This window comes from Antedon bifida, chromosome 10, assembly GCF_963402885.1.
Source record: "Antedon bifida chromosome 10, ecAntBifi1.1, whole genome shotgun sequence".
Lineage (NCBI taxonomy): Eukaryota > Metazoa > Echinodermata > Crinoidea > Comatulida > Antedonidae > Antedon > Antedon bifida.
This window is the reverse complement of record NC_136235.1, coordinates 17,686,130-17,703,787: the sequence shown is the minus strand read 5'-3', so window position 1 is coordinate 17,703,787 and position 17,658 is coordinate 17,686,130. Positions and strand designations below refer to the sequence as shown.

The 17,658-nt window shown below is 30.8% G+C and overlaps 2 protein-coding genes across 3 annotated transcripts; one reads left to right on the top strand and one right to left on the bottom strand.

Moving 5' to 3' along the window:
* Window positions 1–416: 416 nt before the first annotated feature.
* On the bottom strand, window positions 417–17,408 carry LOC144853730 (non-structural maintenance of chromosomes element 1 homolog). Of its 2 annotated transcripts, none has more exons than XM_078711524.1 (7): window positions 17,117–17,408; window positions 4,134–4,380; window positions 3,946–4,023; window positions 2,904–3,047; window positions 2,145–2,261; window positions 1,457–1,586; window positions 417–1,155 (listed from the first exon to the last, which is right to left on the bottom strand). In XM_078711524.1, the coding sequence occupies exons 2-7, from the start codon at window positions 4,365–4,367 to the stop codon at window positions 1,085–1,087; spliced, it is 774 nt and encodes a 257-aa protein (XP_078567650.1). In that variant the 5' UTR covers window positions 4,368–4,380; window positions 17,117–17,408; the 3' UTR covers window positions 417–1,084. The 2 variants fall into 2 exon arrangements, with proteins under 2 accessions (XP_078567650.1, XP_078567651.1); XM_078711525.1 differs by lacking the exon at window positions 17,117–17,408 and adding an exon at window positions 4,983–5,025.
* LOC144854905 (vacuolar protein sorting-associated protein 28 homolog) lies at window positions 5,093–15,108 on the top strand. The gene is made up of 7 exons (XM_078712920.1): window positions 5,093–5,223; window positions 5,780–5,808; window positions 6,412–6,539; window positions 7,237–7,342; window positions 8,141–8,242; window positions 10,607–10,752; window positions 13,282–15,108. Exons 1-7 carry the CDS (start codon window positions 5,178–5,180, stop codon window positions 13,400–13,402), a joined length of 678 nt encoding a protein of 225 aa, XP_078569046.1. The 5' UTR covers window positions 5,093–5,177; the 3' UTR covers window positions 13,403–15,108.
* Window positions 17,409–17,658: the final 250 nt, after the last annotated feature.

The window sequence follows — 17,658 nt, the reverse complement described above, 5'->3', positions numbered from 1 at the left end:
TGTATATCAAATACTGACTGATAAATTAGATTAACATATAGTGCAGTCAGTAAGCTCTGTCTACACTATCAAATTGTATGCGACAAAAAAAATGTGATGTGCCCATATATGGACATGATGATGTCATATAACTACTACAGTATATTTAGGCATATCACTACCAACCATAATTGGGCACATCACACTGTATTTGTCAAACTATTTTGATAGTGTAGACATAGCTTTAGAAAGTGCAATCTACAATACAGTCTTGAATCGTTGGATACTACGGTTTTATCTTTTGCATCATACTTTTCCGATATTTAGTGTGTCAGGTGAGATCCAACTCACCCAGGATCCGTCGATGCAAGTATTCAACAATTTTAATCTTATAGCTTTAAACAAAACAACTGTACAATAAAAATTCCAAAAACAAATTACAATGTGTATATTTACATTATATTCCAAATGAGTTGTATAAAAGTAAATGCACAAAGCGATTTAAGCAGCACCAGTCTAGATTAATTATGTAATTAATGTGTAAAACTATTAAGATAAATCAAAGAAAATACAGTTTACTTTATCTATTTATATTATACATAGTAAATCTGTAAACTCTCCAACACATTTTTTTAACTGATTTATACGTTTTTTTGTCTGTAAACCGAATTATTAGGCCTATTACAATGTAATACTTTCTGTAGATACAAAATAGTACTTATACATTGTATAATCGTAATACTATATTATGAAAACAGGTAAATATTGTAATGTAAAGCTCTGTCTACACTATCAAACTAGTTTGACAAAAAAAGTGTGATGTACCCAAATATGGTAGTGATCATCATGTCCATATATGGATATCCATTTTTTGTCACATGAAGTTTGATAGTGTAGACAGAGCTTGTTACTATAGTCATACTGATATATACACAGTAAACATTCAATTTATACTTTTACTGTAGGATCAAGGCAATATAATATGCATTCTTGTTGTAGAAAACATATCAATTTGTTCACATATCGTAAACTTAATACAGCATATTAAAGGTAGTGGACGGAATTGTTGCAATAATGAAATGAATGTGATGTCTTTTTGGATGCCTCATCTCTTTCTTTTTTTAGATGTACTAGATGATGATGACGAAGTGCCCTGTTCGGAATCAACCTCCATTCCTACAACAATAAAATAAACCATAAATTCCATTGTCAAAAGGCATACTTGAGAGAACTATGTTCAGTAAAAAGTATTATATAACACCTATATAAATTCCTGTCATTTGATTGAACGATTGTGGGTCACATGGCGTGCAGTAGTACGCACTATTAAACGATCGTTTAATAGTACTTCCGCGTTTGGAAAATATTTTTTTATACTATTGCTTTTGAAATACAATAGCGCAACCTATTTTGTACTTTCTTAAACTAAACATTATTATAAACATTGAATGCTTTTCTGTTTAAATAGTCAACTTACCATTCTCGACTACATATGGCCATTTTGTACCACATCCAGGGCACACAGCATTTGGTCGGCCATGAAACATGTCTCTGGAGCAATGGAAATGCAAACGAACACTACAGTTGATATTACTGCAGTTGTTACCCTAAAAAAGAAAGTATATCGAAACTTTTAAGTAATTTAATAAATTATTAATTTAATTATAGTTTTGTATAACAAAATTTTAAAAAATGTACACACAGAATGAATACCCTAATTACTGTTACAAAACTTAAAGATATATTGTCCCCTAAAAAAAAAATTATTTACCTGAAAAAAATGTAATTAAAAGCAAAAAATATTTAAATTGTCTGTCAGACAATGGTTTTTGGTTAAAATTAAAGGTTTCTTTTGTCTTTTTATAAGTGAAATAATTATTTTTGTTGTTTTTTTTACAGAAGTGAATAACTTTATTAAAACATTATTAATCTTAATTTTTCATGTTTTTGGGTGACAATACATCTTTAAAAACATAACTTTATGTAAAACAAATTAAAAAAAGGAAGTTTGACAACTAGTTTAGAAGTCACATGTTTGGTTTACATCATGTAATTGAAGAATTAAATGAGATGATGCAAAATCAAAATTGCTCCAATACGGTCTGTTTTTGTCTACAATCATGAACAAACACAATTAACCCATGTATACAGTAAAGTTGATGTACCTTAAAAACAATGTTGCTGCACAGATTGCAAACTGTGACATCATCAGGGAAGTGTTCTCGTAGATAGTGCTTTAATTCTAAAATTGATCTGGTGGTCAACGATATCTGACCTTGGTTCTGGAAAATACAGTAGCATTTTTGGTTAATACATTATTGATTATTACACTGAAGATACCATGAAGTAATTTTAACATTAAAAGACAAGATTTGGTAATTTGCTTGAGATTCGCACGCAGTAGATTTATCCACTTGGACACGGTCATACATTTCTACAGTCAACTACTGTACCCCAATATTGGACTACCTGATTACAATATTTTGGTCCACACTGATTAAAAAGTTTTTCTGAGAAACATACATATACTTCCCAAACGCTGTATATCCATATTATTAGATTAGATGGGTACAGAGTCTGTTAGTTCATGTATAAAAGACATAGTCTGTCCGACACGAAGGTCAAAAGGACCCTTTAATAGCGGTCATACCATTGCTTACGGTCTTTAGCTACATCTCTCAACAACTGCATGTCGCTCAGTGTTTTAAGCTTAAAAATGTCTACTGCTCAGATCTTTTCTAATGATATAGTAAATTAAGTTGATGTCTACAAACACGTCCTTTAAAATCATTTAAATAAAACCACCGCTAAAACTAATGAGGAATGCTCAGGTGTATTTTCTCCCATTCTTAGTTCGTGGCCGAACATCGACCCTTTTAATCGCGCGATTCTTTCAGATAAGATGACCAAGAGTTTAAAATTACCTTTTTTAACCATTTTTCAGCTACCAACTTATCAAGTACTATTTGTTTATCTATCTTTAACAATTTGTGAGGCTGCGGCAACACAATGTTGAGCACATCTGTGGATGATGCCATACCTGTACCATTCTCAATAATTAGATCAATCTAAAGGGAAAATAAGTAAAGATGTAGACTATAAAAACAGAATTCATAACATGTAGTATTTATAAGTACTGTAATAATACTAATAATGGTTAATGGTTTTAACTTTTAAAGTGCAAAAAACAAGTCTTGAAATGCTGTGAAAGTGGAAAAAATGGTTCAAGTATATTTCATGCCAGCAGCGAAACCGAAGTATAAAAATACGCTCTTGTCGCTAAAATTAATGATTACTGTGGTTAGCACAAGTTGAGTCTCTGCCTTCTAAGGACTTGGGTGGCTATAATCCTACTGAAGCTATATAAACAGGCTATATACGAAACATGATCGATATAGGTTCTCCTTTGTACCTAATGTTATTCACATGTATAATGCAATAGTCAGGCGGAATTTATTTTTCTTCTTTTTTTGCATATTTTTGAATTGCAAAGATAAAGTTTGTTTTGATATATTTTCATGTTACTTTATATGAGCTGCCACTAATGCCATTAATTTCTTCGTACTGTACTTTATATCAAGCAAGACCAATACAATTTTCTGCATTCTGTATACAATTGAATAAAGTGTGTGTAAATTTATTCAGAATTTGATTATATTATGGTGGAATTAATGGATAAATTCCAGATTATAGCGCGAGTGGTGTGTGAGGGATGTGCACATTCATTAGCAACGTTGAATGAGGACCCAGACTTTTTCAAAAGTGTTCACTAATTATTTTGCAAGTGTGAAGCTCTGTCTACACTATCAAACTTTATGAGACAAAAAAGTGCGATGTGCCCATATATGGACATGATGATGTCATATCACTACCATATTTAAGTATATCATTACCATATTTGGGCACATCGCACTTTTTTTGTCAAACTAGTTTGATAGTGTAGGCAGAGCTTTAGATATTCCTTACTATTTTCTGAAAAAGAGCTAGTTCATTTGCTTGATAGTCTGAAATCAACTTGCAAATTTCTGACTCTTCAGTTCGAACCTGAAAATTAAAAAATACGTATAACAATATTGATTTCTTTATTTCCTTTAATTAGTATTTCATAATTAATGAATATTAATATTTAAAAATTAAATGTAATTTTTTATTACCAGAACATAAACTTGATTTCCGTCGTCTTCATCTTTTGCAACACGTATCTCCATAGAAAATGGTTGGATATTTCTATTTATTCTTTTTACAAATTCATCATGTCCATTTTCTACATGGTACACCTGGAATTTTGCACATGCATGAGCATGAAGTCTTATCACCTCCTCGGATGACATCACTCCTTTTGTCATAAATGATTGAAGAGAAAGACGGTGGGCATCGGTCATTGCCATGGTTTTTTTTTATCTAAGGTCAAAAATATAATAATTTTGATTGTGTAAAATTATAAACAAATAAACAGTCAAAACGACTTTCAAAGAACCATGCAATTCACGTAGTCACTAATTATAGCCTAATAGCAATAGTAGTTTCCACAATCAATCAAGAGCAAGCATAGGCCTATTGATTCTCAGACAGTACTAACTACTAGTAGTAGTACATAATTTATGCCTACGTCTACTACTACTACTAGAACTAGAAAGAAGATAGGTAGGCCTAGCTAGTCCTCTGGCGATCCCCTTTGGCTAGGTAGCTAGCTTGTAGTACGTAGGCCTAGCTAGGTCCTAAAGGCATAGAGTAGAGGCTAGCCTACTAGGGTCAGGCTTCTACCTAGCTAGGCTACTCCTGCTAGTAGTAGTGTTAGTAATATGTAGGCTAGCCTAGTCTTTAGGCTAATTATTATTATAAGCTAAGCTAGGCTAGGCTAGATTATCTAGGCTTAATGGATTTCTATGATTATTTATGCCTTCATAAATTGCTTTAATACTAGGCCTAGACCTAGGCCTACACTAACTCTGTGACCAAACACTTAATCCTCTAAACTATTAATTAGCTAGTATTATTATTACTTTGTCGTGTTTCGTATGTACAGTATTTTCTTTTCGCGCGAAATTTGGCAATTAATTTGTAGCGTTTCTCTTCCGGGTCAAATGTCATGTCATGTCAATTTTGTTGTTGTAGCCGTGATTCATATCCTTCTGACCGGACCGCCGACGATTTTTTTTCATTAAAAACTGTATTTTATTAACAATAATAAGTAAAATATGTCTATATTCCCAGGAGTGGCTCCCACTAACCAGACTAATCAAGGTAAATCTACCATTTATGTACTGTATAATGAAATATAGAATCTATCTAGCCTAGGCCTATTTCCTAGGCCCTTTTTAGGGCCAGGCTGAGTCTGCTGGCCGGGCGAGGCCGGCCGGGAGTGAGTTAGGCTAGGCCTAGTTAGAGATTAGGCCTCCTCTAGGCTAGGCTCTACTACTATTCCTACTTTAAAGTGATATACACCAGTTTCCTGAAAGATAATGAACCGAATTGTCACCACAATAATTAATTCAATTGACAATAATTGAGCAAGCATACTTTTATTAGGCTGTCGTCAATCAATATTAAATCATAAATAATTAATAATGGCTAGTACTAAGTAGTAGTACTAGTTAGTTAGAGAGGCTCTCCCATAGCATAGACCTAGCCAATTAATCAAAATAAAATATTTCCGTCTGCCGATACAAACAATGAACATAATGTAGGCCTATGCGATTTTTTTTTAGTCTCTTCATCATCATTTACATTACAATACTTTTTTCAAATATAATTTAATATAGCATTTTTTATTCAATAAGTTTCTTTTTTAATAAAACAGGGCCTGTTCATCGACCTGAATTATATGAGGTAAGTAATACTCAAATTTCATCAACATTCTTGTCATTTACTGATAGCCTCTAGCTTCAAGTTTTTTGAAAATCTGTATGTATTTATTTACAAAATGATTTAACATTATTAGAGATGTATTGGCCCCCAAAAACATGAAAAATGAAGATTAATAAAATCAGACTTTATATACTAGGCAATTTTGCAGTTTTAATAAAGTTAATATTCACTTCTGTAAAAAAAAACAAAAAAAAAATAATTATTTCACTTATAAAAAGACAAAAGAAATGTTTAATTTTAACCAAACCCCATTGTCTGACAGACAATTTAAGTATTTTTTGCTTTGAATTACATTTTTTTTCAGGTAAATTTTTTTTTTCCGATTTAGTTTTTTGTCAAAGTGAATAACTATTATGTGACATTAAAATAGCATATTAAAAAAAAAATTTTAGGGGGACAATATATCTTTAAGTTCATGTAGAAACAGATTTATAAGTATAATTTATAATCTGCTAATTATAATTCTGGGTGCAGAAAATTTTAACTTCCCATTTGAAATATGTTGAAACATAAAGGATATCAAAACTAATCATCTTTTACACGGTTTTTATTTCTCCAATACAGGAAGTAAAGTTGTACCGAAATTCAAGAGAACGCGAGAAACATGATAATTCCGCGGAGCTGTTTGCCGTAATTAACACAATGCAATACCTAGAAAAAGCTTACATCAAAGATGCAGTGTCACCCAAAGAGTAAGATATTCTGACATTGTTTTCTAAAGCTCTGTCTACACTATCAAATTAGTTTGAAAAAAAGTGTGACTGTGCCCAAATATGGTAGCGATATGACATCATCATGTCCATATATGGGCACATCACATTTGTTTGATAGTTTGAGTTTGATGGAATGTTAGACAAGGGAGTATTGCAATCTACTCTGGCTATTGGCTGAGTTTGAATTTCTTTATTTGGTAATCAATGTTGAGAAAATATCATAATTTAATCAAATACATTTGAATTGAAATAACAGATTGATTTAACAAAAAAATTAAAAACTACTTCTAAAATTGTAATAGCAAAATTGATCAAATAACAAAAATATAGTATATAACTAAGAAGTTACAATTATTTATCTTTCACTTAGCTAACTAATACATTATTGTTTTAATTTTTTTTATTTAATACACATCCAACAGCGAGCAACTTGCCAATTACAGGATAGATAAAATATTTTATAATAATTTATCGTGCTTATAAACTAAGAGGGTGGAGTTGAAAGAGTCGTTGGTTACAACCCTGGCACTAGGTCAGGATTGAACCCTGGACCTTAGAATATGAAGGCAAGCATGTTAACCACCAAACTACAGCTCCACTACAATAAAAATATTATAGGAATTATCAATAATCAATATCAAATCAATTATCAATTAAATCATTTTGTTTTCATCAGATACACGGCTGCCTGTTCCAAGCTGTTAGTACAATACAAGGCAGCCTTTAAACAAGTCCAATCAGATGAATTTAAGAATGTTGAAGAATTTATGAAGAAGTACAAGGTCTGTTTCAGAGAATCGGCCATTTTTTAAAATAATAATAATAATGGTAGTCTTATACAGTATAGCGCCTAATACAATGTTTCTAAGAGCTTTACACACAAAAATGATCCATAAAACATTGAGATAACCAAAAAGGAAAAGCAGAGGAACCATTTACACAGCTCCATTCTCCAGCACTTTGAAGTTCCCATAGGAACAGTATTCACAGGAGTGAAAAAGGCATCTGTCTATTTTATCCTACCAAAATAAGAATTAAAAAAAATTATGCTTTTGCCCTCAAAGCACTGAAAAAAGTCTGGAAAATCTTTTGGTTATTTAATCATTGTACAAAATTAAGAAGCATTATAAAAAATATTTGAAAAGGAAACTTTATTTAAGTCACAGTCACTTTTCTGGAAATTTACTAAAGATTATGGTGTACTGCCCTCAACCATCAGAAGGAAATAACACGCAATGTCTATTTTTAGCTCAACCATTAGTTGAGGTAAAGGGGAAACATGTTTAATTATTTCTTCAACACATTGTCATTTAAATTTAAAGATATTATTAATATTGATCCCCTCAACAAATAGGTTTTTTTTCACATTTTTTGTTGAATGCCATTTTAATGTCACATAATAGTTTTTTTTTTGACTAAAAATTAGATTGAAAAAAAAATTGATTTGTTAAAAAATAATGCTGGTAAATAAAAATACTTCAATTATTTCATGTAAAGAAAATTAATTCATGTAAATAAAATGATTTCATGTAAAGAAATACATGTTCAAAATCATGTTGACTAAAGTTGAATTCTTATAGATGGACTGTCCCGCAGCGCTTGAAAGAATAAGAGAAGATAGACCAATTACTATACGAGATGATAAAGAAAACACAAGTGAATGCATTGCACACATTGTATCGGTATGTATAATGATGTATAAAACAAAAAGTGAAATGATTCTAAAGTGTTATTACCAAATAACAATAGTAAAATATGATAATTCAAATTCATAAATTCTTTTATTGCAATCAATCAATTGTTTTCGTTTCGTTTATTTTTTCACTCTTCAAATGATTGTTAAAGAAAAAAGATAACATAAGTATACAGTGTATATGAGTGACCCCATTTCAGTGTAAATTTATAACATGCTAAAATATATGTTTAAAAATGAGGGTACATAAAAATAAAAAAAAAAATAAAAATACAGAATAATAAAAGATTAATTTAAACAATTGAGAGTGAGTACTGAAAATATAAAGATGTTCTACCATTGGTTGAAAACAAAAAAAATGTGATGTGCCCATATGGACATGATGATATCATATCACTACCGTATAGCACATTACGCTTTTTTGTCAAACTATTTGATAGTGTAGACAGAGCTTTAACTTCTGATAATAACAATAATAAAGTGGATGGATATCATCTTTTCCCTTTTTTCAAAAATTACTTTAACTTATAAACTTTGTATGTTTTTACTTTAATTACTTTACTTTATAAAAACTTTGTAACTGAACCATTCTGAAACCTGTAACTATGATACTGAAAATTCTATCTAACTAAATCAATACAAATTGGACCTAATGGTTACATAAAGCTAGTAGAAATACCAAAAAAGTTATAATAGTAAAAACAGAAATAAGAAAGAATTTAAAAAAAAAATTGCAGTGCTTGCAGTTATATTTTAATCCAAAATTGGTTATAGAAGTAGTTATATTCTTTTGATTTCAGATATATATTGTTACCACAATGGTAACATAAATAGTAACAATAAAAATGTTCACAATAGCACTAGTTACATAAATAGTAACAATAAAAATGTTCACAATAGCATTAGTTACACAAATAGAAACAGTAGACATGTTAACAATAGCACTATAGTTACATATTAATAGCAGGGATGAGAGAAATTTTCATTCATCCCACACAGTTAATAGTAACAATAAAAATGTTCACAATATAGCGTTAGTTCCATAAATACAAATTGACAAAGGCATTAGTTAAATCATAAAAGTGAAAGATAGAATGACGATGTACAATTTGAAAGGTAACAACCATATAAAACTATTTCATTTCATTTATTCTTATTCTTATTATATTATAAAAAAAACCAAGACAGTACAAAGGTACAACAATAAATTAACAGAGAAGCATGAGACAGGATATTTTTAACTACAGTATGCTCTCCAATAAATCAATTACTAACAACAGCAACATTACACAATGACATAAACATATAAATATTATAAATTGTTTTATCATTAAATGATATTTGATAGTGAGTCCCACATAATCATATTTAAAATAGTCTGTTAGCTTCTTTGAAATTAAATATATTTTGCCCTCATAATAATATTTATAATTATTTATACATAAAGCCCTGTCTACACTATCAAACTTTATGTGACAAAAAATGTGATATGCCCATATATGGCTGATACGGATGATGTCATATCACTACCATATTTAAGCATATCACTACCATATTTGGGCACATCACACTTTTTTTGTCAAACTAGTTTAAGCTTAAAAGCAGTTCAGACTCCAGGTGGGGTCCTTTTACAAAGTGTCGGCAACTCAGTCAGATTTTAAAACTTAAGGGGAACCCCCTTTTCTATTAAGAGGGGTTCTTGAAAGTGCATGTGATACACTTGGATACACCGGTGCTATGAATTCATCTAATTCAGTTTAGATTAAAATATTAGAATGATAATTCGTTGACCTTAAATAGCGCTTATTGCACAAAGCCTGTAAGCGCTTCACATTATTACCCAAGTCTGCAAACATACTCCCATATTATTATACTTTATTAATACTAGAAAATGATGTGGTACACTGACAAGAGGAATCAGTCCTGTATAATAATATTGATTTTAAATCATATAACATATAATTTTAAATATATTTATATTTTAATAATTAATACTAGAAAATAATGCGTTAGGTACACTGACAAGAGGAATCAGCCTTGTATAATAATAATAATATTTATTTAAAATTTATAAATTCAAGTTTTAAAAATGGAAAAAAAAAATATAATACAGTATTCTGATTCAAAGTTGCTATAAAGATCAATGTTGATGTGTTCTTTTAAAAATAATGAATATAAATAAAAAAGATGTATTTTTTTTTATACTCTATGTTTCTTTATATAGCTTTTTAAAAAGATGTTATAGTTTTTATACTGTGTGTTTCTTTGTATAGCTTTTAAAAAAGATGTTTATACTGTGTTTCTTTGTATAGCTTTTAAAAAAAGATGTTTTACTGTGTGTTTCTTTGTATAGCTTTTTATCACAGTTATGGATAAACTGCGATTGGACATGAAAGCGGTCGATGAGATTGAGCCAGAGTTACGAGAACTGAATGACACAATGAACAGAATGAGCTCATTACCGGACGGCTATGATGGTAAAGAAAAGGTTGCAAATTGGTAAGTAACAGCAATTAGTACAAAATAAGAAAAATTTAGTTTAAAATAAATAAGTAACTTTAAATAAATTGAATACATTTTGAAAATGAATGCTGCCACCATACTGAATTAATATTTTTTCTTATATACTGTAGCGCTTATTGCACAATGCCTCTAAGCGCTTCCCCAGCCAAACGCAACTCTACAGCTCACTATGTCGGTCGGTCGGTAAAAACTTTGAGCACATGCGATTGCAGCTATGTATATGGCCTTGTTTTTTGTTACTCCCATAATGCAGCTAGTAATCAGCGCAAAGTTGTGTCTTGATCTAACCGGGTACTCATTAATACACATGGATGGAGAGAGGCAAATGTAAGTAAATTGTCTAACTTAAGGATACAAGCAATGCGACAAGAGTTGGATTCGAACTCACGACCTCACGACCAGTAATCCAACGTCCAACACACTGCGCCACACACCCTTACATTTCTTTCTGACAACGATTTCTGAGTTCGTAGCTAGTTGATCCAATATATCTTGATGAAAACCATACAATTATTACCATTTTTAAACATATTAGAAGATAAAATTAGAAGTATCCAACTTTGTTTTATCTCAACATCCGAATCTCAAAAAGATATACAGTATACGGCTTTTTATAGAAGATTTTAAAAAATGATTTTATTTAGAAACTTATATTAAGATGCTTTTAATAATTTAACCCAATCACAGCTTACTGTAAGCAACCTTTCCCTAAGCTTAGTTCCCATTAGAGACACAACGCAAAGACTTAGACGCAAAATAAGCGACTTGACCAATGACTGACAGTTATAAAATGTCAAAATAAATGGCTAAATTCAACCAAAAACTCATTGGCTGGCTGGTATTTTTGCTATAAATCAGTTTTTTCAAGTAAATAATTTTTTTTCGGTCCAATTTTTAGTCAAAGTGAGTAACTATTATGTGACATTAAAATGGCATATTCAACAAAACAATTAAATTAAACAAATGTTCAGGGGAAAAACACATCTTTAATTAATTAATAATAAAAAATTCCACTTTTAGCTATGATCTTATTACTATATTATTACTATATGTTATGAAATTATATTGTTTTTGTTTATTATACCATATTTGGGCAACATGTTAAGGAAATATTGAACATTAATAGACATCATCTGATCATCATCAAGTTGTTTGTTATTTGATTGTTTTTTTGTCAATATTTGTTTGAAGATTTTTAACCTAGTGTTTAAAGATAGAAATCAAACTTCAAAATGAAACAGGAACCCCTTTTCAAATTATTCTTTAGTAGATTTAAATTTACTATAACCTATTCTGAGATTCAAATACCTAGAGTAGACAATTAAATCCTTTGTTTTGAAGGTATTTTGTTATCTCTTGCATCTTCATTGGGGACATTTGAATCTTGTATAAGTTACTCTATTATTCATATCCAATCCTATACACATTTTTTTGTATCCAGTTCTAGTTCCTGCTATTTTATTACAATATTTAATTCACAGACAATCAAAAGAGGCACATTCTAACTTAATGAGTGATATATTCAAATTATTTCACTTTCTTTTTTCTTTCATTTGTCATCCATTAAATGTCAGTAATTGTTCTAAACCTGTTCATAATACTTTGAACTTTATATCCTTAAACCTAATTTTATTCATACAATAGTTAGTAATAATACTCAGCATTGAATGGATTATTAGCGAAAGTTGGACTTTATATTTCTTTTTGTTTGAAGATATTCATCAAATTTATGTGCGATTTAATTGCAAAAATTAGTTTCAATTTCATTGAAAACTTCAGTACACTTGACATTTAACTAATAACTGTATTGTCTACATGAAATACAACATATGATATCCTAATAAGGGAATTTAGTGAATTCATTGTAAACCTTAATTCCAATAAAATTGTTTTCTTACTTTTTTCTTTTATTTAATTTAACTCAATCTATATGTAGAGTATTTCAAATTATTGCAAAACTAGTGAAGATACCCACACTACATCTTGTACCCCTAAATTTCCCCACCCCCAGTACGATTCCGGTCATTTTTATACCCTATTTGTATGGATGCATTTAGTGGGAAAAATTTGTATAATTAAGAAACTCTCTCGTAACTAGAAGGGCACTCAGAGAGCGCAAACTTCCACCTAAGAATACGAAAATGAAAAATATGTTCCCATACAGCTATGAAATCATCCTTTAAAATTCTATGAAAATCGGGCGATAACTTTTTGTAATCCTGCTAACTAATACATATAGAAAAAAAACATAAAGATACATGCATGAAAACATAACCTTTTTGGCAGAGGTAATAATATACAAATAATAATAGTTTATAAAAATATTTTCCAAATGCGAATTATTGAACGACCGTTCAATAGTGAGTACTGTTGCACGCCATGTGACCCACAATCATCCAATCAAATGACAGGAATTTATTTAGTTATTATATAATTTAATATATTGCACATTTTTACTATAAAAAAGTTAAAATAATAATTATAAAATTCTATAATGTTCTTCAGGTTGAAAACAATGAACAGTATGCGAGCATCAGACGAATTGGATAGTGAGCAAATTAGACAAATACTGTATGACCTAGAATCTGCATACAACATGTTTATTCGTGGACTCCAGTCAAAATAGATGACGCTGAGATGGATTGATGGTTGTTTGATTGTACGCTTTTTTATAGGTTCAATTAAAGTAGACTGTACAATAAAGGGAACAGTATCAAATATTGTTTTAAGATCCGTCTACACTATCAAACTAGTTTGACAAAAAAAAAGTGTGATGTGCCCAAATATGGTAGTGATATGACATCATCATGTCCATATAAGGGCACATCACTTTTTTTGTCACATAAAGTTTGCTAGTGTAGACAGTGTTGACACGTTGAGCACACGTAACCTCACTTCTTCCATAAAATAAAATATATCTGATTCAGATAGAAGAATGTACACTAGAAATGTGTGATCAAATAAAAAATAAAGTAACCGTGTTTAGGGTGCAAAAAGTTGCTATACAATTTGGCTGGCTGCACCAGAGTTCTAAAAGTTAGAGCGTCTGCCGTAGAAGTATCACATAATTTATTCTTTTGATTTGGGGACTTTTATTTCCTGCACAGATTTTAGTATCTGTACTGTTTAAATATTATTTATTCTCAAGTGAAATGACCAGGGAAGGCTTTTACAAAGGGGATTATTTAAAAAAATTGAGCAAACATATACCGTAATCTGTGATTGATAGAAATCTATTCCCAGGTATAGTAAAGATAATTTATGCATTACAAATGGGTTCCTAATGTGACTCTATTGTTTTGCTGCCCGCTGTTTGCTGCGGAAATCAAATTAAATGCAGTAGTTTTTATCTTCAAAAACTAACTTGTCATTTTTTTTTTTTTTAAATGTGTCCACATCTGACAGCAGGCACATCGATCCTAAATTGTATGTTGTAAAATAAAACTAAGGATACGATAGCATAGGTTTCTTTCAATCCTGACACACAGTGACAGTATTTGAACCCAGGGCCATGGGATCAGTAAGCAGTCATGTAGACCACCTACCAGTGCCACTAAATCATGCATAAATAAGCAAGTTGTGAGTAGGCCTATTGTTAAGTTACAGCGCTGGCACTTACTGTTTTGTTCAATCCTCACACACTGACAGTGCCAGGATTTGAACCTAGAACCATAGATCAATAAGCAGTCATGTGGACCACCTACCAGTGCTACTAAATCATGCACAAATCAACAAGTCAGTAGGCCTATTGTTAAAGTACAGCGCTGGCACTTATTGTTTTGTTAAGTCAAGATGTCAAGATAGTGCTTAAGTGAAAAACTCTTAAGGCAAAATATTTGCTTTCATTTTTTTGTTAAGCATGTCTGATAGAATTTCCCAAATATTAAAATATTTTAAGTTGCATGGATTAACTGTGTTTAATTGTTCTTTTAAATTCAACTGATTTACACAAACTCGAATTTGCAAAGGATAAATATAAATTGAATGCACAGTTGATGTTTCGACACTGATATGGAGCAAACATGTAAAATACTATTGTTTTAGTAGTGAAAAGATTTTATAATCTAAGTCTTTTTTTTCTCAAGATTAATATAATTATGTAACAATAACCTTTCCATTATTTTACCACAATGTTTCTTGTATTCAAAATAATAATGTACATATCAAATTGTGTTTAGTTTTGGCAGTACAATATGTTGTTGCATATTAATTAGTGTATATTTTTAGGTAATATTTAAAAAATACCTTGTTTTTTTGTTTTAATTATATTCATGTTTATTTATAATATTCTTATTATGCCTTTGTAGTTTAATGTAACTTACAATGGCGATGTTAAAGTTTTACCAAATGATGTTACATTTTTCATAAAAATTGAAATGTCGACATGGTGTATTATTTATTACAATTACTAAAATTAATATGTGTAGTAACTGATTGGTGTTACTGTTAATAAAGTAATATTTTAGAGGTACAGTGAAATTTGTTTTTATTCTTTAAGATAGTCACAATTGTGTATAGCCTCAAATGTGCTTCCAAATCCGAAGTGTATTGCTAAATTGAACAAGAAATATTTTTTTTTTAATCAAAAATCGCCGCTCATCTCACGATAACAACCGTCTACATGCATTAATATGCATCATCAAATGTATTCATAGTCTCTCTTTTCCCAGACGTGCTTTAGGGTGTGCGCATTCTCAGTCCGAGTTTCTAAATACCCATTTTTTCAGCCGTAGTAAACTTTAACCTACCGCATGGTAACTGTTTCCTAATGCTTCCGTTCTCTTGAATATAACTGCCTAAAAGAGCGGCGCGAAAAAAAAGCTGTTTTAATTCTACTACTTATGAGGAAGGTGCAGAATTGGGCAGCTCGCTTGGTGACGTGTGCAAAAAAGTACGATCATGTTACACCATTGCTAAAAAAGTTATATTGTCTACCCGTGGAGTCGCGTGTTCAATTTAAGATCCTGCTTCTGGTGTTCCGATGCCTAAATAGTTGCGCTCCCAAATACCTCTCAGAATTATTGACAATCAAGGAGAGAAAGCGAGAACTAAGATCTAGTCACTCCGAGGAGCAAACATAGTTTTGGGAAGATCGGACTTTCAGTATTGCTGGACCTAGGCTCTGGAACCACTTACCTTTGAACATTAAACCAACATCATTATTAAGCACCTTTAAGTTAGTCACTACTCAAAACTCACATTTTCTGATATTTTTGGCAGCGCCATGAGTGAGCAATGACTGTTGGAATGGCGCTATATAAATCGAACGATTGATTGATTAATACTTTTTAACAAACCAAAATCGAACAAAGTGTGGTTCCCACTAAAACAATACGAAATCAAATTTCCTATATTTACCCTTTGTAACGTACCGACGCAATGTAAGGAAATGTCCAATAATTTCGCTTGCCCCCACCTGCGTGAAATCAAACCTATGTAACTATAACAGTGTTAAGGAGTAACATTAAAGGTAATCATGTGTAGGCTTAAGACAATTATTGTTAAGGATTTTTGCAAAATTATATGTTTAGAAGAATTTAATTTTTACGGAAAATTCAGTATTTTTATTATAATCTTATTACCTCTATGTAACTTATATAAAAGTGAATGTAACATTAAATCATGTCTATGCTCAATTCCAACCACTTAGGAAAACAAATTATTATTGTTTATTCTTAAATTCGTTAAGGACCACCAAGTGTTGTTTTTGCAAATTCACATTTAGAATTTAATTTTTTCGGAAAATCCAATATTTTTATTATTATTTTGTTTACCTGTTTCTATATTACTTTGAAACTTTATTTACGTAGGTATATTTATTTACATTGTTGAGTTTCAGCGTAATACATAAATCTTTCCAATACCGTGTTGTGTTTTAAAAGCGTGTTTTTGTCGTAACCGGATATACACTATTATTTACTATTGTATAGTTTAATTTCAAATCAAAATCAATCACTGCAACGTGTAAATAGCCTTTGTTTATATGACGTCATTTGTTGTATACGTATGTATTTACACAGTCATCTCGCCCATCTTAATTACGAAAAATCAGACGTTTATCTGATCCATCGTCTGCAAACAAGTGATGGAGGGAAACACATTACTATGTTTGTATTTATAAATTCGACCGTCATATGAGAAACTTGAAATCCTGAACATTCAATTCAATTCAATTCAATTTCGTTTTATTTCGGAAATATCATCCATATTAATAAACTTATAAACAGAAAAAGAAAAATCGTAAACTCTAAACTTAAATATATAGAATGCTTCTCCATCTACAGTATTAGTAACTTATCTATGTTGTATTTATTAAGTTAGCCTAGAACGAGAAACTTACCTCAACAGAGATTCGAACCCGGAATTAGAGCTCTCCTTTACCTTCGACGGTGCGCTGAAAGCAATTATGTCCAAAATATCCTTACAGACAACAAATTGATACGTCTATATCCCATTTAAAGTAAATGTATTCACCAGACGGAGTATACAAAGGTGTTTCGTTAGCCAACAGCATAAACACGAAAGTTGAGGCCTACTATCTCCTCCTGAACCGTACATCCGATATACTTATGCCTCTGCCAACTTTAAATTCCTCTTTAGCCATTCGGCCAGGTTAGAACAGAAATTTCTCACCAACAATGTGTTTGTTAGATCAATTTAACTAATTCACATATCATTTCACGCTGAGAATTTCTAGCCAAACCGCGACCACCTATATGCAAATTAGCAACAACGCAACAAACACGTTGAATTTTGAGAAGGATTGAAAATTGTTAAGTTAAGTAATATAACGTTGTACACAACAAATAACTAAGCTAGAAGGCCACTCCGATAGTTCATACCTCCGTCTAAAGTATAATTCCCCTAGGCCTACATATGATT